General features: G+C 46.0%; 1 protein-coding gene across 10 annotated transcripts in view; it reads left to right on the top strand.

The window, feature by feature from the left end:
* FGFR2 (fibroblast growth factor receptor 2) overlaps positions 1-24,763 on the top strand; it is a 104,026-nt gene that overhangs the window by 22,526 nt on the left and 56,737 nt on the right. For 6 of the 10 annotated variants that reach the window (XM_069567733.1, XM_069567731.1, XM_069567732.1 and 3 more), the window contains exons 3-5: positions 5,366-5,632; positions 6,502-6,579; positions 16,281-16,450. In XM_069567733.1, coding sequence (XP_069423834.1) covers positions 5,366-5,632; positions 6,502-6,579; positions 16,281-16,450 — 515 coding nt within the window. The remainder of the gene's footprint in view (positions 1-5,365; positions 5,633-6,501; positions 6,580-16,280; positions 16,451-24,763) is intronic. The other 4 variants (XM_069567739.1, XM_069567736.1, XM_069567741.1 and 1 more) reach the window with 1 other exon arrangement.

The following is a 24,763-nucleotide window of genomic DNA, read 5'->3' as shown; positions in this document are numbered from 1 at the left end:
CCTTGTCGCTTCATTGTGGATTGTCGTTTATATTCCGAAAGGTGTGAAGAGACATTTTCTGTCTATGGAAGCTTCTGAAAGAGCACTTGCTGTGTAGCAAGGTGGCTTCTGGAACCTTCTCCCGGTGTGTTTTGGCGAGAACAGAGGAGGGACGTGTTGGACTGTGTGCTCCCTGTGATTGCTCCCCTCCTCTGTGAAAAAGAGTAAAAAGTATGCTCCATCACCAGAAAAAAACAAATGGAGGAACTGGTAATATTGCCATAAAAGGTATCGTTTAGATCTCCCAGGGAATACTCTGCCTGTGTCAACTGTCCTATGGTATAGAGCAGGTGGTGTGGCTTGGTGATGTGGCATTGGAAGGCGGTCGTGTCCAAAGGTAGAGGGGTTGGTCAGGTCCCGCAGATGCAGCATTGCTGCCCTGGGAGGATCTGGTCCACTGTCCCCTCTGAGCGAGAGGAGGGCGGTCCCACTGTGGCGGTGTCCTCGGAGCACTCGGGAGCACCTGGTGGGGAGTCACCTGGAGATGGCAGCCCAAGAAGGGAAACCAAGCCCTGGGGGCCACGTGGGAGGGGCAGGGAGAGAACTGCCTCCACTGAGCCAGTCTGGGTCCCTGCTAATAAGTATCAGTGTTCTTGGAATCGTGGCCTGGGATGGCTTTGACGCAGGCAAACTAGGCCGCAGGAGCTATTGGGTGGCCTGGGAGGGGCTAGGTGTGTCATTCCACCCCTTCCCACCGTAGACCCCACTTGCCCTCCCTCCCTGACTCTTTAACCCCTTCTTCCCTCTTCCCCTCTTTCTAGTTATCCACCCACCCTCCCTAAAATGTGTCCTCCTAGATTACGTGGGAGTATCACAGGATTCTGCTGGGGTTTCCCAAAGATGCCCCAGACCCTCAGATGAGCCTATTGTGGAATAATCAGCTGGGGAGGGAGGAGCACACACTTTCTGAATTCCCCATGGGAGTAGTTAATGGTTTCAGAGCTTGAAGGTGGATGGTCTTGTTTTATAAATGAACATCCTCACCCTATTGATGTATTTTGGGGAATTATTTTACTATCCTTGAAGCTGATCATTTCATTGGAAAGCTGGGTGATAGTTTTCACCTGGTTTTCTTGGAAATTAAAAACACTTTTAGTATCTCAAGTCACCTTATCAGTCAGTCCTTTTGAGCTGGGAGCCCATCATTAGTAACATCATTTTATATCTATGGGATATAGCTCAGTTGGTAAAGAATCCACCTCCAATGCAGGAGACCCTGGTTCAATTCCTAGATTGGGAAGATCTGCTGGAGAAGGGAAAGGCTACCCATTCCACTATTCTGGCCTGGAGAATTCCATGGACTACAGTCCATGGGGTCGCAAAGAGTTGGACACGACTGAGTGACTTTCACTTTCATAAATCCAGGTAGCCTCTTGATTATCCTCTGAGAAGAGTGGTGCTTGTGATCTTGGTAGTGTCTTCAGCCTTGAAGAGTGATGGTGATGGTGACTGGCCCCATAAGTTATAGTTGGAAGATCAGGTTCATATTGGATGGCTTGCTGGATTCTCAAAATAGTATTCTGTTTGGGGGCATTCACGAGCTTAAGCAGGAGCAGAGTGCACTTGGAACTCAGGGTGTCGTCTTTTTCTCATGCAGGTTGTTGTTCAGTCTCTAAGTCATGTTCACTCTTTGCAACCCCATGGGCTGTAGCATACCAGACTCCTCTGTCCTCCACCAGCACCCCTTCCACTAGCATCTCCTGTGTGTCCAGCCTGAATAGGATGTGGCCCTCCTCCTGCAGGAGCAGGTAGTGATGTCTTTTTGGTGATATTGGGCCAGCATCTTAGATACCCTAGGTTTCAGCAAGACTTTGTGGTTTGCCTGTTTCAGATGAAGGAGAGGATTCTTAGTGAAAATGCTTTTCTTTGAGAAATCATAATTCTCCCTTTTGTCTGGGAGAGAGATTTTTCTGCATCATAACTGCAAGTGTCTTGCCCTTTTTTTTTTTTTCCATCTTCTTAAAAACAAAACAAAAAACTGTCTTAGAGTCTTCCTGTGCCTCCATGAAGCAGTTACATGGCTTTCCCTTTTCCAAGGGCCAGGGGGACAGAATAGAGCAGAATGGGCCACATGGGTTCGGGACTCTCCCTTAAAGGAGGGAAGTGTTGTTGCTCTGTCCAGCTATTTCCTTGCTCAATCATCTCTTGATGACCAGTTCTGGCTCAGAGGAAAGCAAATTCCACAACACTCTTGGTGACATGCTGATCATGCAATGCTGGTCCTAATAAATAGTGATTATTTGATAACTCAGGCTGAGGCAGTGTCAATTCATTCTAACATTGTGGGTGCTGTTTATGTAATCAGTTGTGGGAGACCCAGGACTCAAATGACATCTGATCCTGGCTTTGACCAGCTGTAAAAGGGGTGAGCCACGTGCCCTTGAGAGGCTTGTCAATTGAAATGTTGTGTGGCCGTGACTTTAGGATGCAGGAAGTGAGAGAGAGTCTGAGATTTGGGGCCAAACTGACTTCTTTGTTCTCCTCCTCTTCCCTTCTACCCTGCATTTCTCTTCCCATCCCTTTTCTGCTCAGGATCCAGAGTTCAGTACATTTTATTAGTCATTGAATTTAGCAGCATTATGACTTAAACAGCCTTGGGAGGCCCCATCTGGGGACCTTCCAACTAAGTTAATAGCAGTATCTTGTAAGCATCATTTTGCCCTTCCCTTCTCTCTAAAGACGCCTTCTCTGATGATCCTACACAACAGAAGCTGGCGAATTTTCTGTAAAGGGCAAGACTGTTAATATTTTAGGCTCTGCAGGTCACCAGATCTGTCAACTGTCATATCACAGCAGCCCCGGACATTATGTAAGCGATGAGCATGGCTGTGCACCTGCACGACTTTGTTTACAAAAACAGGCCATGGGCTGGGTTTGGCCCCAGAGGCTGTGTGGTTTGCCAACTCCTGTTCTGGAGTCCAGAGCCTGCCTCTCTGGATGTGCCCCTAACATGCTGTATTTCTTCCTCCTAACACTCGGGACCACTCCGCAGACTTTATAGTTTTGTAGATTTTATATTTGTTATCTGTCACCCCTCTGTAATTAATCACCCACAAGTGCAGGGAGTAGTTTTGTTTCTGTTTGCTTCTTGAGCATCCAGGATAAAAGCATGTGGCCCATAGTAGGTGTTCAGTAAAATGATTGTCGACTGCAAAAAAACAAGCATTTGAAATGTAACCTTCTTGTCAGTTGGGGCTTTCTGCCCTGTTTTGGGGTGTAAGTTTTTCCAGGTTAAATGTGGCTTCTGTTTTCTTTATGATTACCCCTTTATGTTCCCATCCTGTTCAGTGTCTGGGCCCTTGCTGGTATGGTTGCTTTGGGGGGTGCCCCTCTGGGGAGCCCTGGCCTTCCACAGTGGGTGGTGGTCAGGGGTCGGGGAGCACGGATTTCTATAACCTGATGCGTGTGGCCCTCGCTTGTTCTTGGACCCTGGCACTGAAACATGAAGTAACTGTATTTCAGTCTCATGTGGGACCCTTGTCCAGACCACACTTACGGACAAAACAATTGCCTTGTGATGCTGACCAGATTCGGAGCCATCCCAGAGCTGAGACGCTTTGTGCTTTCTGGGCCTGGGACTCCGGGTACCATTCATAGTGCTCTCTGTGAAGGCTGAAAGCCAGTTCATGGACTCTCGTGGGTCCCAGCCAGCGGCTCTGGCTGTTCTCCTTAAAGACGCGCAGTTCCTGCTCACTCTGTTAGCAGAGGCCAGGTCCTCCTGGGCCTGTTTTGCCCTGCATGCTTGTGGACCATGTGCATGCTCAGTCGTGTCCGACTCTCTGTGGCCCCATGGACTGTGGCCCAGCAGGCTCCTCTGTCTGTGGGATTCTCCAGGCAAGAGTACTGGAGTGAGTTGCCATGCCCTCTTCCAGGGCATCTTCCCAACCCAGATGCACATCTCCTGTGTGTCTCCAGCACTGCAGGTGGATTCTTTACCTCTTGAGTCACTGGGACCATTATCCGATTTGTAACAATCACCTTCCATGTGCCTGCCTGGGTCAGGGGAGGGGCTCGCAAAGATCCGGAGACATCAGCCCTCCCTCTAGCATCTTGGGCATCTCCTCGGGGGATGGGACAAGTCCATCTGGAATGTGGCCCATCCCCAGGAACTGGTGAAGGGGAGAGACCCACTTTGCTCTGGGCTGGGGTGGCTGGTGGCAGGCTCTCATCCAGGAGAGTGTGCGTGATCTCGAGGAGGGGCGTGAAGTATGGGCGGGGTTCAGTGGGGAGGCGAGGGAGGAAGGAAAAGCTCTTGAGGAGACAAGGCAGAAGAAGGCTGAGGAGCCTGGACACCGGGCTGTGTGGGGGCTGGGGAGCAGGGAGGCACCCAGCTCTCCAGATAGAGCACCAGGCCTGCAGGCCTCCTCACCTTCCTTTGGGTCCCCTTAAGTGCGATTTAAGATCCATTTAAGTGGGCTTCCCTGGTGGCTCAAATGGTAAAGAGCCTGCCCACAATGCAGGAGACCTGGGTTTGATTCCTGGGTTGGGAAGATCCCTTGGAGAAGGAAATGGCGGCCTACTCCAGTATTCTTGCCTGGAGAATCCCATGGACAGAGGAGCCTGGCAGGCTACAGTCCATGGGGTCACAGAGAGTCGGACATGACCGAGAGACTACCACACACACGTGCGATGGGGGCTGCCTCTCAGCTCCCTGGAGCGTGTTTTCTCTTTTCGGCTTTGACGTGAAGGCCTCCAGGCTTTCATCATTTTAAGGAAAACAGCACAGACGTCAGTCTCCCAGACCAGCAGTTTTCTGATCTGAGCCTGAGAAACTGAGGCATTTCTTTTTAAGAAGCTCAGATTTGTGATAACAGGGCGAGTCAGCACACACAAATAGGGAGAGGTGTGTGTTTGTGTGAGTTTGTGTACACAGCGCAGTCATGTGGAATGAAGCCATTTGTGAAAACACACATTTTTACAAATTAAAAATGCCACAGTGCGAGACTTCTTCGGGTACTGGTGGTAAGCAGGCTTTGGATCAATAGTCGACTTTAAACTTGGACAGTGTCCTTGCCAGTTGGGTTTTGGGTTTGTGTTGAATGCTGTAAGGTTTGCTGGAGACTCAGTGGGGCAGCTTTCGCTGGGTGCTTCCTCTGGTTGGTTTCGGACACTCCTCTGCTCCTTGTTGAGGGCAGCTTCCTGGGGTACAAGGAGAGGCAGACAGACACCCCTGGGGCCATTTGCGAGAAAAAGAAAAAAAACAACAAAAAAAACCGTGAACTGCCTCTCCTGGAAGTCAAGGGGCCTCCACTGACCTTTGTTGGACGTTCTCTCCTTTTCCTCTTTTCCCATCTGTCTCCATCTTCTCTCTCCCGCCTTTCTGCAGAGCCACCAACCAAATACCAAATCTCCCAACCAGAAGTTTACGTGGCTGCGCCCCGGGAGTCGCTAGAGTTGCGCTGCCTGTTGCGAGATGCCGCCATGATCAGTTGGACTAAGGATGGGGTACACTTGGGGCCCAACAATAGGACAGTGCTTATTGGGGAGTATTTGCAGATAAAAGGTGCCACGCCTAGAGACTCCGGCCTCTATGCTTGTACTGCTGCTAGGAACGTAGACAGTGAGACTGTCTACTTCATGGTCAATGTTACAGGTGAGTCAGTCTGCCAGTCCTCTGCTTTCTCTTCCCCATAGTCGTTTTTCTGGGTAAAGTGTTATCAGACCAGTGAAAACCACAGTGGGGTCTGCTAATTGGATACTGGGCTCAGAGCTTCACAGTCGGTGATTGATCTGTTTTTGAAGTTCTTCTATGGGACCTGGTATATGAGAGAGGCTGGTCGTTAAAAATGACAGGGTTCTCATGTGCAACGGTACATTTTTAAGACCGCACACTTTCCTATAAGTAAGAAAAAATACATCTTTTTTTTTTTTAAACTCTTGTACCACCGGCATCCTTGGCATTTAGAACATAGGATTGAAATTTGGATGCCAAAGATTTCTGCTTCCTTTTGTTAAAATTTGAGTTTCTCTCCCTGACTTTTCTTCCACGTGGCAACCAGGTCCCCTTTTGTGGCTGAGTTTAAAATTCTTTTTTCAGATTATTAGGAAACAGTCAGAAGACCCCAGGGTTAAGTTTTTCTAGGGACTAATTCCTTTCTTGAAGGAGACCCCGAGTGCTGAAAGATTGCATTGGAAAGAATCTTCAGCTATTATACAATCAGTAAATTTGTTGGGGACTTGAATACCGTTTGAAGCTTAAAGTCCTGTTCCAGTATATCCCATTTTATAGCATGTTTAAATAATGTGAAAGCAGAACACGAGAAGAATCATAATAGAGACCAACTGTCATCGCGGAGAGGAAATTTAAGCCATTAAAACCATCTTAACTAAACACGATCTCAGACTCCTTTTTGCCTGGGTTCCTGGGTTGTTGAATTCCCTTTCCAGGAGGCCTGAGTTGTAGATGATTGCAACCTTTTGCTTTGCAAAAACACAACCATGGCTGTGTTCTTTTGAATACAGATGCCATCTCATCCGGAGATGATGAGGACGACGCAGATGGCTCGGAGGATTTTGTCAGTGAGAACAGTAACAGCAAGAGTAAGTAGTCTCCGAACGTCCCCGAGAGAGGAGAGCTCGGTGGGAAGTCCTGACTCGTAGCTGTCTCCCTGGCGACTCCTTGGGATGCTGTTGACTGCAGTCCCCACTTCTCCACTGTGTCTTCTATTCCTGACTTTCAAATCTGAGAATAAAGCAGTGTTGCTGAACACCTTTCTGTACTGTTTGTCCTTTCTTATTGTGTCAGTAGCCACTTTCTTTTGAAAGCACTCACGACTTTTCTTTCCTTGGCTTGCTTTTCCCCTCCGGTTCCTCGCTTTCTGGAGATGTAAAGCCAGCAGAATCACATGACATCCTGTCTTCTTCCTGTCGATGTTGCTTGGCCTGACCCAGTGGTTCTCCGTCTGGGGGGATTCTCCTCCTTCCCCCTCCCCTGGGGGACACGGGGCAATGTTTGGTTGTTTCACCGAAGGAATGGGGTGATGCTAGTGGCATCAAAGAGGCTAGGATGCTGCTCATAAACATCTTTTCAATACACAGGACAGCCCCGTAACAAAGAATTTCTCCAGATAGTGCAGAGGTTGCGAAATCGTGGCCTGCTAAGATATTATTGCTTGCTGAGCAGAACTAAGAGAAGCGTGCCTTATATTGCCAGTAGAAAAGGGGGGGACACTGAATGCTGTTTGCATGTTTAAGGACAGGTCAGAGCACTGTCTTAACTGACACTAGGAGAGCTTTACTTGGTGAGTGGGAATGTGGGCCTCTCAGAGCTGTGCAGCCTCAGTTCAAATCTTGCTCCAACACTGCTGAACTGGGCAAGTAATTAAACTTCCGTGCCTCAGTTTCTTCATCTGTAAAATGGGAATAATAACAATATCTTTGGGGGCTGTTATGAAGATTAGTGAGTGCATATTTGTACACTGCTCAGAAAAACATTTGTGAGTGTTTATTCAATAAAAGATTAAATACAGCAAGTTGTATTTTCCAATAACATGGCTGGAATATTTCCAAAGTGACCTTACGTCAGTCGTTGGCATTCTTGGATGTTATAGTCTTCGATGTTATAGTCTTCCTTTTCTCAAAAGGATATTAATCAGTTTAATAAATTTAAACAAGACCTAAATAATGGGACACTTAGTTATTAAAATAGATCCAGGGCTTTTTCAAGGAAGAAGAGACAATCAATGTTGTTCAGCACCTGGGATAATGTTTTTCTTCAGTGGGGAACTAGATTTGTCTCTGAGTCTCCTAGCAGCATAGGCAAAAAGGGATATATTTTGGCTTATATTAGTTTTCACTTTCTGACAAGAGAAAGCTTGCAGTCTGGACCACTAGCATCATCATTACTTAAGAACTTACTAAAAGTGAAGATTCTCAGGGCCCACCCGGGACCTTCTGCTGAATTAGAAGCTTTGGAAGTCACTCTGACGCTGCACAGTAAGTGTGAGAACCGCTGGCTTAGGGATTCACACACACACAGGTCTGCCTCCAATAGGAGTTGACTGTTAGAAGGCTTGTTGGTAAAACAGAGGGTGACAGGGTGAGTGAAAGTGTCTTCCACTGTCATTTGTACCAGCCTTTTAATGAGGTGGTTGTTCTTATTATTGTGACTTAGTAACAAAACACTGGTAGATGAGAACATGTCACTCACTTCTTACTGTTGGCTCTGGCATGAGAGGCTGTGAGCCTGACGGTGATGAGAAGGGTCTGCTCAGGGCAGGCTCTGCTCTGACTGCTGGTTCAGTCAGTGCCCCCAGCAAACTCTTAAAGTGAAGAGAGGAGTTGTTTGTGTTTTATTGACTGAGAATCTGTGACTCGATGAACACAAAGCCGAGCTGCAGTTTCCGCCGTAGGCTTGTTGCCTGTCTGATCGCCATGCCCCTCTGCCAGTTCCCAGGGTGATGATGCAGGTGGGAGGAGGGTGCTCGCAGAGTCGTGGGCAGCTCTAATGTGGTACCCACGTGTGGTAGCCGTTGCATTGTCTGGGGGCATCAGACTCAGTGAGGTTCTGTTGGCGAGCTGGAGAACTTTGTCCTAGTGATCAGCCCCCTGCCTGACAGCATGTTACCCAGAATACGCAGGAAGTAATAAAATGTAACAGAAGGTATAGGTGATGTACCAAGTAGGCTGAACGAACTACTTCTCTGTCTGATCTCCCTCTCTGATGACTCTCTCTGCTTCCCGAACACTAGTGCTGACTGCCCAGTGCCCAGGTAGTAGGTTGTTCCATTTAATGAATGCCAGCCCACGTTGAGTGAATTGCCGTGCCTTCACCTTGCAACCAGGGTTCTTTGTAATTAGCTCTCAAATGACACCAGCTTTGCCCTAAAGTGGGTGCTCTGGGGTGATTAAGGACTGGTGTTAGCTGTACCAGGGAGATACTTCGGTCGGGAACTGCCTCTGTTTGGGGCCCGTGAAACTTTAGACGCGATTTAAAGTGATAGCAGTTCTTAGCTGGCTGCGTGGCCTCTGCCATCTGTTACTGTGATTAGGCTGGTGTGATTCACAGGTGCGGCCTGGGGCGGCTGAGATTAAGCAGCTGTGGCCGGCGTGGACAGAGGAATGCCACTGCCAGCGTAATTGGCAAAGCGGGGAAGGGGATGTTGCCATTAAAACAATTTTTTGCCACCTCGAGTGTCAAATGCCTGACCTGATTAATAGGGAAAACTGTAGAAGCACCAAATTCTTTGCATTTTCAGCCACCTGGAAACCACTCATGCGTCCAAATGGATTCCTTCGGTGTCTTCTGATTGTCTGGAAATGCCCCTGGGGTGTGTTTGAAAGTTCCCCTTTAGTGAAGTTAACAAAGGATGCTTCAGTGACCCTTTGCTGACAGTGATATTTCTGAGCGTCTCCAAGAAGAGTTTTTTGGGGCTTGGTCCACGTTAGTTGTCCATCATCTGACTTGAAAAATAGATGGCAGGTTACTCCGGTTGCTGATATGCTCATTTATCTAATTCTGGCAGTGCACTCTGAGAAGGCAAGCTTATCTGCCTGGTAGAGTTCTTTTTAGATTCTGTACAGAGTACAGAAAACACGGTAGCCAAATATAATGGTAAAAATAACAGTCAAAAATTAAGGCAGGTTTGCCTTTTGGCCATGAAACTGCCATCCATTAAGCTCCAGGTCTGATTTGATTTTTATGGGAATGTTCTGCAGTGTTCAGGTATATCTGAACTTCTATGGTCCTATGAGACCTAACTCAAAAGTGGGCTCCTCTGTAGATTTCCTTGTTTATACTGGCCATGTGAGTGGCTTTGAGTGTTTGCATGTTCCATTGTACAATGTATGGTACCTGCCTTTCCCCTTAGATTGCTTCTGAAGGGCAATGACTAGCCCAGATGTTGAGTGAATATTTTGTGGTATCACCATCCTCCCAGAATCTCTTTTACGGATCCCGTTGAAAACAGAGCAGTGTTCAGGTTTGGTCCGTACATGAAGAGAATAAGTCAGTGTTTCTCAAAGAGTATCCTTGGGAACCCTGATTCTGAATAATCCTCTGCCAAAAATCAGCTGTATTTTAAAATGAATTTGGAGAATATCTCATACCGTAACCCTTTCTCAAAGACTTATGGCGTCTATCAGCCTAATACAAGCTCTGAAAAGTTTTGTAGTAAAACATCTGTTTCTTTTTGTCCATTCCCAGGGTTTTCCAAACTGATTGCCCTTTTCTAAAATATAGCATCTATTAACATCCTGCTGCACGTGCTTTGAAAATCCCTCCAGTGAGCTGATTTGATTGATCTAACCCTCCCGCCCGCCCCCCCCCCCACCACCCCGCTTTTAAGTCAGGTCCTTCCATCACAGATGTGAAGGGCATTCTCCGGTCATATTTTAGCAGCTGACTTGCTGATGACGTCACACTTTACCAGTGCTAGACGGTTCCCCGAGCAGAACAATCTTGTGATGTCATTACAAGCCTGGCTGCCAGGAAATAATGCTGTTACATATGCCCTTTGGTGAAAGAGACTTTCTCTGGACAGAAAGTTGCGATTTCAAATGCTAATTTTTGAAATGCATCCAGGTTGAGGATTTTGAAAGTCAAGCTTTATCTTTTAGCTTAGAAAAGCATAACTTAACTAGTCCCTACCTTCCCTAGGTACTCGGTATCTTAATGGATTATCTGGCAGCAAGTAAGTATACATGTCTGTCCATTTTTTCAAGGTACTTTTATTACCACCAGCTTGTGTTTAAGTGATGATTGTCTCTGAAGAGCTTGAGACTGACTTCTTGGGAAGAACATGATTGACAGAAGGTTCAGGCTGGCTGCTTAACTAGAGGGAGTTGATAGTAAGACAGCTGTATCAAGTGGAGTGTGGTTCTTACTATTGAGTGAAGAGAGAGAAGATAATTTTCGATTTTGGTTTTATTCTCCTTGAGAGCTGCAGCTGCCCATCTTCCATACTAGGGAGAAAGGGGATTTTTTTGGTTTTTTTTTGGCAGTAACGGGAAAATGAAGGTTCTTGGCCTGAGATTCAATCTCAGGCCTGCTGATGGTAGCAGATCACGGTCACATTTGCTCTAATTCAGATTGTTCCTTGGTAGAGATTGTCTCTAAGTTGGTAATGCTAGTTTCTTAGTTGTGTTGAAGTTGCCAGGAGTTGAAGAAAATGCATTTTTGAAAAAAAATACATGAGCTGCGTAAAGGTTTTGAAATTCCTTTTCAGTGAAACCTCGTCTCATGGTTTGGGCGTCTCATCATAGAAGCCAGTGATGATGCTCCATCTACTCAGCCAGGTTGAATATCTTTTCTTTCTCAGCCTTCCTCTGCTCCATCGGCAGTCCCCTTTTAAGGCAGAGCCTGGGGACCTCCGTGGGCAACTGGTCTCCCAGTAGGGGGTCACTTTGCCTGGTTTGTTTTACAGTGTATCTTACTGAATGCCTCGCTGATCAGCAAGTTGTCGTTTTTTAATGAAACTTCTCAAATAAAGCCCTCCTGCCCCCTGCAGTCACACCTTCACTGCCATCTTCATATTTTGTCTGTTTTCTCTTTCTCTATGCAAACCTGAAGTCATAGGAAGTGCAGTCTGTGGCGAGGATAGGGGAGAGCTCTCAGACACATACCCCTTCCCTCATTGAGGGTCAAAGCATTGAAATGTCCTGATTAGTGATATTTTTAAAGGCCCTAATTATAGACTTAAGACAGAGGCCTTAGTGGGGCTTTAGAGAGTTTGTGAGGCTTAATCTAGAAGCTGAAACAGGCCGTGGTTTTTTTTATTATTATTATTTTTACATCAATAAAAATACAGTTGGCAGTCATCAGCAGCCACAGCTCACATAAATCTTGAACTTTTGACTTAATTACCATGGGGGAGTTCAAAGGGCAGCATGGAGTGGTTGAAAGAGCACTGCTCAGGGAACTGGAGACTTGGATCTAGCCTCCGCCCAGCCTCTGGCCGTGTGACCTTGATCACATCACTTAACCTTTCTGAATGACATTGATCATACCAGCCGTTGGGCCAGATGGCCAGTGAGGTCTCCTTTGGTACATGGTAATAGGAGTTCATGTTTTTCCTTTAAACCCCCAGGCTGTATTCCCTCTATTTGGTTTGAGAAAGAGAGAGAACACCATAAACCTTAGATGTTAGAGTTGAGATACATAAAAGTTTTTGTGGGAACAGGCTCAGCAGTCCATCTTTTCTCCTTAGGTTCAAGTCACATGGTCAAAACAAAGCCTCTGATCCTACCATTTGCTGACAGAATTCGTATCTGTGTAGGATACAGACAGATACCTGAAAAGAATGTTAAGAACTGGGAAGGGCCTTAACAGAACTTTCAGTTCAACGCCCTCATTTTATAGCTCAAGCTTTTTACAGTTCTCCATCTGGTGTCCATGCATCCATTTATCCATCCATCCATTTATCCATCCATCCATTCAATAAACGCTTGAGTGTCTGCTCCATCATCTGAAGATGACTTAAGCTGTAACCTCCAGGTGATCCACTCTTACTGGTCAGCAGACATTGAAAGGGATATATTTCAGTACAGAAACGCCCTGGGCATGGAAACATACGCATAACTGAGAAAATGGGGGCCCAGGGCAGGAGGAGGGGATCTTTATTGGTGGGATGAAGGGGGTTAAGAAAGGCTGTGTGGAGGGAACTTTGGGGGACATTTCTGTGGGGTTATGAATCTGCTTCACCAGACACATGTTAAGAGGCTTCTGCTGTATTAAAGTTGTACTTCCTTGGCATCGTTACTAACGTACAATATCTATTTCAGTGTAGAAGATGATAATGAGTAGGATAATCTCATCCTTGAGGATGAGATTGTACTTATTTATCTTGGCTGGGTCTGACTGTCCCTTTAACTTGGTCATTATTAGTTTTTAATGACTAAGAGAATGTCGTACTTTGGCTACATATTGCATCAGAAGGTTTGAGCATGTCAGAGCAGAAAGGGCCATACCTATGTCTAGGTCAACTTCTTTACTTCTGATTTGGCATGATCCATGTTTATGTCATCGGGGGTTTGTACCACAATTCTTTCTCTATTAAATAGATCGCTAAGATTATACCAGGGAAGGTTTGCAAAGTGGAGACCGTACACGTCTTTCAGGCAACATGATGTGGCCCTGGCCATCGATACTGAGTGCCTGCCGAGTGCTAGAGTCATCTCTCCCTTTGTAGATCATTAATTCGTTAACTGAGTCCCTCCTGCAAATGGGATTTGTTCATGCTGGTCACCGCCTTGGATGGAAGAGGGCCTCCTTAGGTAGAGGAGCTTTTTCCCAGGCCTGGTCCCTGTTTCTGTCCAGCTGCGTTGTAGTTTATGGAGTGGTGGCCCTGGCATGTCCACATGTCCGACACTGCACACACGGCGGGAAACACTGAAGATAGGAAGAGTTTGCAGAGGATGTTGATGCTGGAAGCACAGCAGAGCTATCCCTGCAATTATTTTTCTAGACCGTCCAGATTCTTCAAGTTTTGCAAAGCTAGTTTATTTCAGAAAGAGCCATTGTAAAACACTAAAATAGCCCCTCCTCTCCAGCATCACACTCCTAATAAAATCTGTGAGCTGGACACCTTGAAGGAAGGCATCATGCCTGTGTGATGTTACCACCCAGAGTGGGGTTGCATGGGGGTTGGTGGTGACCCATCGCTGCTACTCAGGGAACCTCGAAACCTTGGCCCTTTCTGTTGAGTCGAGCTTTACAGTTCCTCAGGGAGAGCAGGTGTCATGAATTCAGGTTTCCAGTGATGGTCATGCAGGCGATTGGCTTCTGCTTTGTTGATTAGATTTCATGGTGCCCCACTCACCTGTGATCTCTGAGCCTTTAGGAGAGAAACATGGCCGTGTCTGTTTTGCACAAGCAGGTTTTATAGGTGCAGTTTTGATGATTAAAATTTCACCCCAGGAAAGTGGCTACCTGCCAGAAATTCCAGCAAAATTCTTTCACTCTTGTCCTTAAATCATTACTCCGGGGCCAAGTAAAAGGTGCTCGTTGCCAGTGTGCTGTTGCCACAGGCTATAGCCATAGGTGCCCGTGTGGTGTGGGTGATCCCCGGGCAGGTTGCAGGCTCACCCACAGCTTAGCCCTATGAGAGAGGAACAGAGCAATTTTCCTAGAGCTGAAAGCTCAGTCTGCTTTTCAACCCAGGGAATACGGAAACCATGCCTAATGGTACACAGCACGTATCTGCTGATTTCTTTTATATAAGAAAAAAAAAAAAGAAAAGACATTCCATAGGATCAGGGCAGCTGTAATTGATGGTATCTGAAAGAGTGACTCCATTAATATTTAGCTAATTCATATGAAGAGGCTATTGTGTTTACTTAAACAGATGACATGAATGCAGACACCTGACTGCATGAGGTATGCCTTTCATTTAGGTCAGCTTTGTAAAAGCCTTTGTGTAACGACAAAGCTCATTATTTATTTTGTGCTCTTAACGCTTTCTTTTTCAGTGGTTGTGGATGGACTTTGCCAAGTAGAAGCTTTTCAAATGAAAGATGATTGAAATTGTTTTGGGATATGCCAGGCCCTGGGAGACCTGTGATAAATAGAAATTGAGTACTCCCTGGGGACCCCCTCAAAAGACTAGGTGTGTTTATGGGCGTTTGACAGCCCAAGTCAAGTGGCTACCAAGTTGCCTGCTCATTACAGATGCAACTGGATGCAGGGGTGAGAACGTGGCTCTGTCCTTCCACCCTGGCTTCCCCTGGGCCTTCTCTCTCTGGAACACAGACTGAGAAATTCTGCCTCACTTGGCTCTGCCTTAGCATCACGTCCATACCAGCCATACCTCCCCACCCCGCCACCCTCCACCTTGACACTTAAATAAGCAGATGGGTAAAGAAGACACAGCACATTAAGAAACCCTCACTCCACCTTTTATAGCAGGTTTCAAGAGCAAGGGTGAGGCAGAGAGGGGTGGGTGTTCTGGATGCAGTTGTTCCACTTCCTCTTTCTACCACGACAACCTGGCTGCTAAGTGAAGGGCATTGGCACCCTGCCAGGAATGTGCTGTGCCACCCACAAAACAGGAGAGGAAACTTCTAAATCACACTGGAGACAAAGCCCCTTCCCCGCAACACTGCCTCTGGTTTGTGGGGGGTGTGAATTGTTGCTCAGTCTAACCCTTGTAAGCAGTTATGGATCAGTCTTCTAGAATTTCAGTGTTCTAGAATGTTCTTGGATGTTCCAGGCCCTGTTGATGGATGCTTTGGGCAGGGGGATATGGGGATTTTGGTCACATGTTTGTTGGGACAGAAATGCATGTGAAGAGTTAAATCGCCGTACAGGATGTTGTCAGCGGAAATCCTGAGCAGTGATAAAGGAGACAGCATGCCTCCAGTTGAGGCTGTCTATCTTGGATGCTAGTCCTGCGTGTCAGGGAGGTTGAAAGTATGGATTCCAGTGCTTTGAGAGTAGGTCGGGGAGACAGACAGTGGGCCCTAGAATCAGACTGCCTTGGCTCAAATCCTGGTTGCACTGCTTCTAGCTCTGTGGCTTCCGGCAGGTTACTGCTCTGTGACTCAGTTTCCCCATCTGTAAACAGGGGTTATAATTGAATTGTTGTCAGGATTAATGAATTAAATGTGTGAGAGCTTTTGAGGGCCATGTCTACCTAGCTGGATCAGTGGTAAAGAATCTGCCTGCCAATGCAAGAGACACAAGAAACTCAGGTTTGATTCCTTGGTTGGGAAGAGCCCCTGGAGAAGGAAATGGAAACCCACTCCAGTATTCTTGCCTGGAAAATCCCATGGACAGAGGAGCCTGGTGGGCTACAGTCCATGGGGTCTCAAAGAATCAGACATGACTGAACATGCACAGGTTGAGATGATAAGCTATACTATTGATCACCCTTTAAAGCGCCAGTGGATAAGTTGATGTGGCTTTTGAACACAATTTGTTTATGTGTATGTGTGATCATTTCACAGGTGCGGCTATCTAAAATGGTATATTTTTTGGGGGTGGGGGGAACTCAGCTGTTCTTACTGTATGTATTGTTGCTTTGTGTCTAAAGTAGCATTTTAAAACATTCATGAATTTGTATTCTGGCAGCAAGTACAAGGGAAACAAAAGTTCCCTGTTGATAAACTCTTAAGCAGCCCATCTCCAGGGACCTTCTGGGAAGCCAGCTGGATCAGACTTCAGAAAATGTTTCTCTAATGTATTGATAAATATTACCCCAAAGTTTTGAAAGTGTCAGATCGTTCACATACAAACCTGTTAGGGGTTTATTGATGGAGATGCAGTTGTCCATCTATGTACATTATAATGTCATTTTCCAAAACAGGAGCACCGTACTGGACCAACACAGAAAAGATGGAAAAACGGCTGCACGCGGTCCCAGCAGCCAACACTGTCAAGTTCCGCTGCCCAGCTGGGGGGAATCCAACACCAACCATGAGGTGGCTGAAAAACGGGAAGGAATTTAAGCAGGAGCATCGCATTGGAGGCTATAAGGTAGAACGAAGCTTGTAAAATACTTACATTTTTAAAAATACTTAATACTATGACTTAAATTTTTATTTCTTCACTTTTTAAATAGTCAAAGGTTAGCAGGAAATAATAGAAGGAATATTCTCTTTTTTAAAAAAATTGGTAATTATCATAATTGATCATTACCACGTTTGATATTTTAAAAAAGTTACCTCGGACTTGCATGTGATTTTGAAGCATAATCCCTGTTTGTGTTGTTCTTTATATGAAGAGAGTTTAATAAAAGAAGGGTCGAAAGTTGAGAGTCTGTTTTCTATATGTTTTATGGTCTGTAAAACTAAAACTAGAGCAGAATTTGAGACATACAGTTGCCCTGTTTGAGCAGGATTGTGTGAATAGTGGATGGACTTGGATGAGAGTCTGGGGTATGAAATATTACTTATTAAGAGAGAACGCTTCCAAGATGACAGAGGCAATCTCCCTGTCCTCCATCCTCAAGGATTCTGAAGAGCCCGTTACAGGAGGTGGTGAAATACAGTCTCATCACTCACTGGAGAGGTTGAAATGGACAACGTCTCCCCCAAGATGCCCCTTCAGGCCTTTGTTCATGCATTCAGCAGACATTGATTCAGTGCCCTTTGTGGCAGGCACCATCCTAGGCTCTGGGCAAAACATAGCCTTTAGCTCATCAGGGGTCCTTGTCCAGCAGGAAGGCAGATAAAGCTCTGGCCATCAGGACATGGATATGGGTGGAATTAGAGGAGTGTATTGTCCTGTGGCTGTTCAGTGATGTTGGCTCCTTGAGACACTAAGGTAAAGGAGATCAGGAAAGGATTCTGGGCTAAGCTGGAAGGAAGATTGTCTCAGAAAGAGCGATACAGAATCTCCAGATCAGTTAGCCTGGAAAGGGAGAGCTTTGTGAATTTAGTATGTGAGGAAGACTTAAGGAACTTTACTGTGAAATTCTTTGGTGCATTTGGAACATGAGTGGGTGTATTAGTTACCCATTGCTGCGTAACAAATTACCCCGAGAACTGGTAGCTTTAACAACATTTATCCACTCACAGCTTCCATGGGCCAGGAATCCAGGTGGCTTTGCTGGCCTTCTGTCTCGAGGCTTTTTGCTGCCGCCGCTGCTGCTGCTAAGTTGCTTCAGTCGTGTCTGACTCTGTGCGACCCCAGAGACAGCAGCCCTCCAGGCTCCCCCATCCCTGGGATTCTCCAGGCAAGAACACTGGAGTGGGTTGCCATCTCCTTCTCCAGTGCATGAAAGTGAAAAGTGAAAGTGAAGTCACTCAGTCATGTCTGACTCTTGGTGACCCCATGGACTGCAGCCCCTCAGGCTCCTCCGTCCATGGAATTTTCCAGGCAAGAGTACTGGAGTGGGGTGCCACTGCCTTCTCCGCTCAAGGCTTCTTATGGGACTGTAATTATGGTTTCAGTTAAGGCTGGGCTCTTACCTGAAGGATCAACAGGGAAGAATCTGCTTCCAGACTCACTCTCGTGGTTGTTGTCAGGGTTTAGTTCCTTGCAGGTTGTTGGACTAGGGCCTCAGTTCTCACTGGCCATGGGCTGGAGGCCACCCTTAGTTCTTTGCCACCTGGGCCTCTCTGTAGGGCAGCTCACAGCATGGCAGCTGTGAGAACAGACAAGAACAGAGGAGAGCATGAGGAAGACCGAGGTCACAGCCTTTGCAACCTAATTGTGGACGAGCCATTCTACCACTGATGGCTGTTATCTGCATTAAGCAAGTCACCAAGGGAGGTGGTGACTGAGGGCATGAATATCAGGAGACGTGAGCATCATGGGACCATTGGAGGAGCCTGTGCAGTGGATAATACAGAGTGTGCAGACAGACGCCAGGTCCTTAAGAATCACGTGGGGGTGGATTTCTTGGTGGCAGCAAGGTGGTACCTAGGAGGACTCTCCCTGGTGCACTTCTCACCTGTGTTAACACACCAGCATCACTCTGGGTGATGCACGAGTCCCTGTGTCGCCACTTCTGTGGTCAGGTAGGGCTTCTCTCCACCCAAGGTGCCCTGGAGCCCTTTCCTGGAATACCATCCCCAGTGACTCATCTCCAAAGGGGGTTAGTGTTTTCATCTCCAAGAGTTTATGGCTTTTAACACTGAAAGATGGCTTTCTAGAAGCCAAAAGCCCAGAGGATAATTGGGAAAGCCTCTGAGTGCATTTCTAAGTGCACATGTGGGCAGTTTATGTGTGAAGTGCATCGGCTGGAAGGTGGATACCTTTGAAGCTGTGGAGTGGACACTTGTCTTCCACAACTTGCTCTTTGGGGGAAGCGGTAGCAGAAGGGTGATTTGTCTCTTTGTTCCGTCCTTAGATGGGCACGGTGAGGTTGGAGTTGGCTTTTTTTTTTCTTTAAAGAAATGAACAGACACAGATTTCATTAGGCAGTGCTGGCTGTAAAGAAAGGGTTAACCCACTAAAATTGGGCCCCTAGGCTTGTTCTTGGGCTTCCCAGCTGACACCAGTGAGAAAGACTTCCCCAGCAATGCAGGAGACTCAAGTTCAATCCCTGGGCTGGGAAGATCTCCCGGAGGAGGGCCCAGTCTAGTATTCTTGCTTGGGGTATTCATGGACGAAGGACAGGCTTTGTAACCTGGTGGGCTACAGTACATGGGGTCACAAAGCATTGGACATGGCTTAGTGACTGACCACACACACGCAGGCTTGTTCTTACCACCAGACGTCCTCTGGAAATATAATGGATGCAATTCCAATTATTATTAAAACATTTTTTTTATCCTTTCAAAGCATTGGATTTGTTACCATATAATTTCTGTTCTATGTTCTGGTTTTTTGACCGCATGGCGTGTGGGATCATAGCTCCTCAACCAGGGATCGAACCTTCATCCCCTGCATTGGAAGGCAAAGTCTTAACCACTGGACCACCAGGGAAGTTGCTCAATGATTTATTTAAATATAGCTAAAGTATCAGACAGAGAAGGCAATGGCACCCCACTCCAGTACTCTTGCCTGGAAAATCCCATGGTCGGAGGAGCCTAGAGGGCTGCAGTCCATGGGGTCGTGAAGAGTCGGACACGACTGAGCGACTTCACTTTCACTTTTCACTTTCATGCATTGGAGAAAGAAATGGCAACCCACTCCAGTGTTCTTGCCTGAAGAATCCCAGGGATGGGGGAGCCTGGTGGGCTGCCGTCTGTGGGGTTGCACAGAGTCGGACACGACTGAAGCGACTTAGCAGTGTCAGAAAGGTAGTCAAAATCCTGGTGGTTAGCTCATTTCCTTCCTGGGAGTACAAAGGGTCGATGAGCCTCTAGAAATTCCTGGTCTCAAAATAAATAGGACCAACATCATTATTCTGCCTGAGGAGTTTTTCTGCAAGTCTGAATTAGTGATTATAAACACGCTGGAAGACTGAGGGTGCCTGATGAGGAAGTGCTGCTTGATTTTCACCGGGTGCAGTTCGGTTTTGATTATTGATAACATCCCGCTAAATGAAGAGCAGCTATGTTCTAAAAGAAAAATGAGGAACCTTTCGCCTCTTCTCGTAGAGGCAGAGGTGACCCAAGTATTTTGGTTGTTTGATGTTGGAGTCATTTCTGGAGTGAAAGAGGAGTGGAATTTGAGTGTATGGGGATGAAAATCTAAAATCTGTTTTGCTTTTCTACAAAAAGGGGGAAGGCAGAGAGTACCACACCTTTGGGCTTCTCTGGTGGCTCAGTGATAAAGAATCCATCTGCCAATGCAGGAGACTCAGGTTTGATCCTGGGTCGGGAAGATTCCCTGGAGAAGAAAATGGCAACCTGCTCCAGTATTCTTGCCTGGGAAATCCCATGGACAGAGGAGCCTGCCGGGCTCCAGTCGTTGGGGTCGCAAAAGCGTCAGACAAGACTTAGTGATTAAAACACCACCACCACCACCTTTGGAACATGGGGTGCTGGCTGGCTCTGAAGAGGGTGTGTCTCTTACCAGGATGGGTTTTCTCTTTGGAGAAAGGGGCTGGGACAATGGGCTTTGACTGACCTCGGAGATTGCCCCATCTATTGCAAGGGCAGTCAGCCTGGGTTCACTAAGGGGTTTTCACACCAGGTGTGGCATTGGTCATTCATTCTAGAAAATACTGGGCACTCTTAGAAATTCCATCGAGCTTCATGGGCTTCTGGGACTTGAAAAGACAGAGCTCTCTCATCTCCTGGGAAAATGTAGTTCCCGAAAGCCTAAGCCTTGCTAATGCTATGTTAGACCCATCCCAGGTCTGCGGGCCCCCAGACTGTGAAGTCACTAAATGTTACAGAGGCTGACCTTCCCCTGAGGGCTGCTCCCACTGGTCTGAGCTCCAGACCTGTAGGGCTAAACAGGGTAGAGTAGGGAGCAGGGTCATGATGGTGGTCTTTCCCTCTGATGTTCTTTTTGTTACCTACATACACTTGTAAAGAATTGTGCCTCTAGGATTTCCCTGGCAGTCCACTGGTTAAGATTTCACCTTCCAGTGCAGAGGGTGTGGGTTTGAACCCTGGTGGGGAAGCTAATATCTCACATACCTGGTCTAAATGACCTCTCCTCTCATTGCCTATTTAATGAAGAAACAAAGTATCAACTTTTCTGAGACGTCTTTTTCTAGAAAGCGACTTGAAACTTTCTGCAAATGCAACTGTATTATTTCTGTGAATTTTTTTTTCCCTCCTTCATAAATCTCATTCCATAAACCACGGCTGTGCTCCTGTGGCTCAACTGTCTGTCTAGCTCTTTCTACCTGTTGATGGATCGGGTGCTTTGGCCCTGATCTACTGCGGTATGCCTATGTGTCCACTGAAGGGAAAAGGAACACAAAAAAACAAAGTAAAATCAGAGAAAATTATGAAACAGGACAGAAAGCTCATCTTAATTAAAATGGCCGGTGAAACTCCATGGTGTTCTGTGTTTCAGTTTTATTTATCAAAGAACTCATGCTGAGCCATTCTTAGGTGATTAAGAGTCAAATTATTGTTTTTCTTAGTATGTGGGCAAAGGCTGGCTGGATGTTATTAATTTATTTATCATGACAAAGCATAACTTGAAGCAAAACCATATCTCCCTGATTGTGCTGATTCCTGGGCTTTTTTTTTTTAACATCAGTTGAAAAGTTGGCTAAGCTCTGTACTTCACGTCACCTGTCCTTAAGATGGGAAGTTGGCATAGAGAATCTCCCATGTTTGATCCTTTCCAGCCCTAAAACTTGTGATTTAGCAGCATAGCCATGATGTAGCTCAGGCATTTTTCATGTTAAATAACTGCACAAATTTTTTATAAGGAGATTGCTTTTTAAAAAATATGTAATTAATTAATTTGGCTGAGCTAGGTCTTCGTTGTGGCACTTGGGATCTTTGTTGCAGCTTGTGAGATGTTCCCCTGACCAGATATCGAATACCCAACCCCCTGCCTTGGGAGCGTGGAGTCTTGGCCACTGGACCACCAGAGAAGTCCCAGGAGATTGCCTTTAAGGCTAGGCATTTATTAGGGCTCTGGACAGTTGTCACAATTAAATGTAGAAAAATGACAAGATGGCTGAGATTAATAGGCCATCTCCATTCCTAATTCATTCCTAGGTAATGATTTAGGCATAGAGGAGAAAAACATTTTTGAAAACCATCTTTTGAGCCACCAACTGCATAAGACCCGTGGAGAGACCATGGGATAAATCTCTGCCCCAATATGACCATGGAATTGGCACAAGGGTCGATGGCATTCAAGAGGTTAGAATTTCCATGGAACTACTTGGCAGAGAGAAGCATCGTACAGCATAGACTGTTAGTTTCCAAGTATATTTCAGGTCCAAGAAAAGACAACTAAAAAAAAAAAAATCATTTTCTTATGATCATAACTGGTTGTTTCGATGGGTAGATTAGATTTACATTTTCTAGGTTATTAAATGTTATGCTTAACCCCAAAGTATGTTTATTTGGAAAAGTCACGACTAATGTGACTTTGTACTGTATTTATATACTTTGCTGAGCTTTTTTTTTTTCAACTAAGATGTTTCTGCTTTCATCTCAGATCAGGCCGTCTGTGATGAGAAGCAGGTGTAGTTGGTATCTGCTGGCATGTGTGGTCTGTTCACTTGTGTCTCGACTGTTCTGGGTGCCTCTTGTGTGCATCACACTTTGGCCTAAAGAGGTGAGCTGTTCCGCCCCTTTTACAGATGAGGCTTGTCACATGGCTCCTCGGTGGCAGAGCTGCCATTTGGATCCGGGCAATTTTTTGCTCCAAAGTTCATGCTCTTATTAAACTGCTTTTTTCAAACATGGTTCCATGTTTTGTTTAAAAAAATAAAATAAAAACCACTGTTATGATAAATGAAAAACAGAGATGGTAAAAACTTCCCCCGAGCACATAAATACCAGATGAATCAAGGCGTACTGTTGAGAGCAAAGCTGTGGGTCGGGGGTGCTTGGGGGATGATATGATGCTGTTCTTCCAGTGTCCATGACCTGGGAGGGTTTTTTTTTTTTTGGGGGGGGGGTGCATGTGTGGTAAAAGCATGGCATAAAATTTGTCATTTCTTTTCCAAAACTTTTTCATCCCCTAGAATAGAAACCCTGTATCCATTAAGTATTAATTCCCTGTTCCTCCTTTCCCCAGGCCCTGGTAACTTCTCATCTACTTTCTGTTTCTGAATTCGCCTCTCTAGGTGTCTCATATGAGTGGAATCACAGGAGATTTGTCCTTTCGTGTCTGGTTTATTTCACTTCGTGTGTTCAGGGTTCATCCATGTTGTAGCGTGAATCATAACTTCATTCTTTTACAAGGATGGCTGGGTAATATTCCATTATATGGATAAGACCACCTTTTGTTTATTCATTCATCTATTAATGGGCACTTGGGTTGCCTCCACCTTTTGGCTACTGTTGATGCTGCTGCTGCGAACATCAGGGTACTAGTGTCTGTTTGAGCCCTTGCTTTGAATTCCTTTGGTTGCATACCTGGGAATGGAATTGCTGGATCATATGGTGATTCTGTGTTTAGCTTTTTAAGGAGGGCCTTGGAATTTTTGAAGAGTTAAGTTCAAAAGGGAGTAGATACCCCACTGGCAGTCTGTCCCCAGAGTACCTTTCTGGGCATTTTTAGGGAATAGACATCTAAGAGAACAGGCTTGCATTTTATATTCCCTTCTTGTCTCCTCCGAAGAGATCCATCGCTTACTGAGTAGAGGGAAGAGTTTCTGCCACAGGTCCTAGAAGATCAGCGCTTGCCCAGCCTTGTTCTCTGGACACCACCTGAAAAGCAAACTTGGTGTTTAAGCATTAAACAGGTGTTTGCTTTCACGTCTGCCCAGTGATAGGCAGCAGTACGTGCCCCAGTGCTTGGCACAGGTAAGCTCAGTTCATATATACACATCCCAGAGAGATGATTTGAAATACCCTAGGAACCAGCTGAAAATGGGAATCTGGCAGGGGATAGTAAGATTTTGTGGGTCTTAATGACAGCTGGCCTGTGTTGAATTACAGTTCATGGGGCACTTTATGATGGCCAGAGTTAAAAGGGAGGGCTGTCCTTCTCTATAATTTGAACCCGTTTGAACCCTGATGCTGGTGGAAGGAAGTTGTGAGAATATTTACCGTCATATGGACACTGCATTCCTCAACTTGGCACAGAGTTCAACTTTCTGTCCAGCTTCTGGGTGTTTATTCTGCTTGTTATTGAACACCTGGGTATTTAGAAATGTCCAGAGTTTTTTTGCAATGTGGAAAGCAAACATCCAGGTGACAGCTGGATCTTTGACCTTTCACCCAGGTGTTTTGGTGTCCTACCAACTCAATGGACATTCCCGGTTGTCAGCTACAGGCTAGGGGTTTAACAGGCAATTCGGAGGCTTTAGGTAACAGAGGAATTTTGAAAAGGAAAAAAAAAAAACAAAAAAAAAAACACCTGTCTTGGTCACCTTTTGTCTTTGCAATGACAGGGTATGGAATGTTTGTGGGTCTAGTTTTTGGATGGCAAGTCAGAGAGCGTAGGCTGTTCGCTTAGTCAACTTGGTTCAAGTATTGAAATGTTATTTTTAAAAGTCTTTAGTGAACATTAGCTCTGAAACCCCATGCTCTCTCCTTTTGTTCCTTGGCAGATGAAAAATACTGATGAATTCCACAAAGATTTAGCCACAGGCAGGAATGAAAAGAGGAATTGTGGTGTACTGGTTGATGCAGGCTTTCGATTCTCCCGGGCTCTTGAGGTCGGTCTGCTAGAGAGCTACACGTGCGGTGGATCTGCCGCAGGGCAGCTCCTCGCCTGGAGTTTTGTTCACATTTTCTGTTGTGTGCATGGGGGATGTGTGTTTAAATTTAAAAAGTGAGAATGAGGAAAGTGTAAACACTT

The sequence above is a fragment of the Ovis canadensis genome, chromosome 22, assembly GCF_042477335.2.
Source record: "Ovis canadensis isolate MfBH-ARS-UI-01 breed Bighorn chromosome 22, ARS-UI_OviCan_v2, whole genome shotgun sequence".
Lineage (NCBI taxonomy): Eukaryota > Metazoa > Chordata > Mammalia > Artiodactyla > Bovidae > Ovis > Ovis canadensis.
Note: the sequence above shows the minus strand (reverse complement) of the source record. Positions and strands in the feature narration are given on the sequence as shown.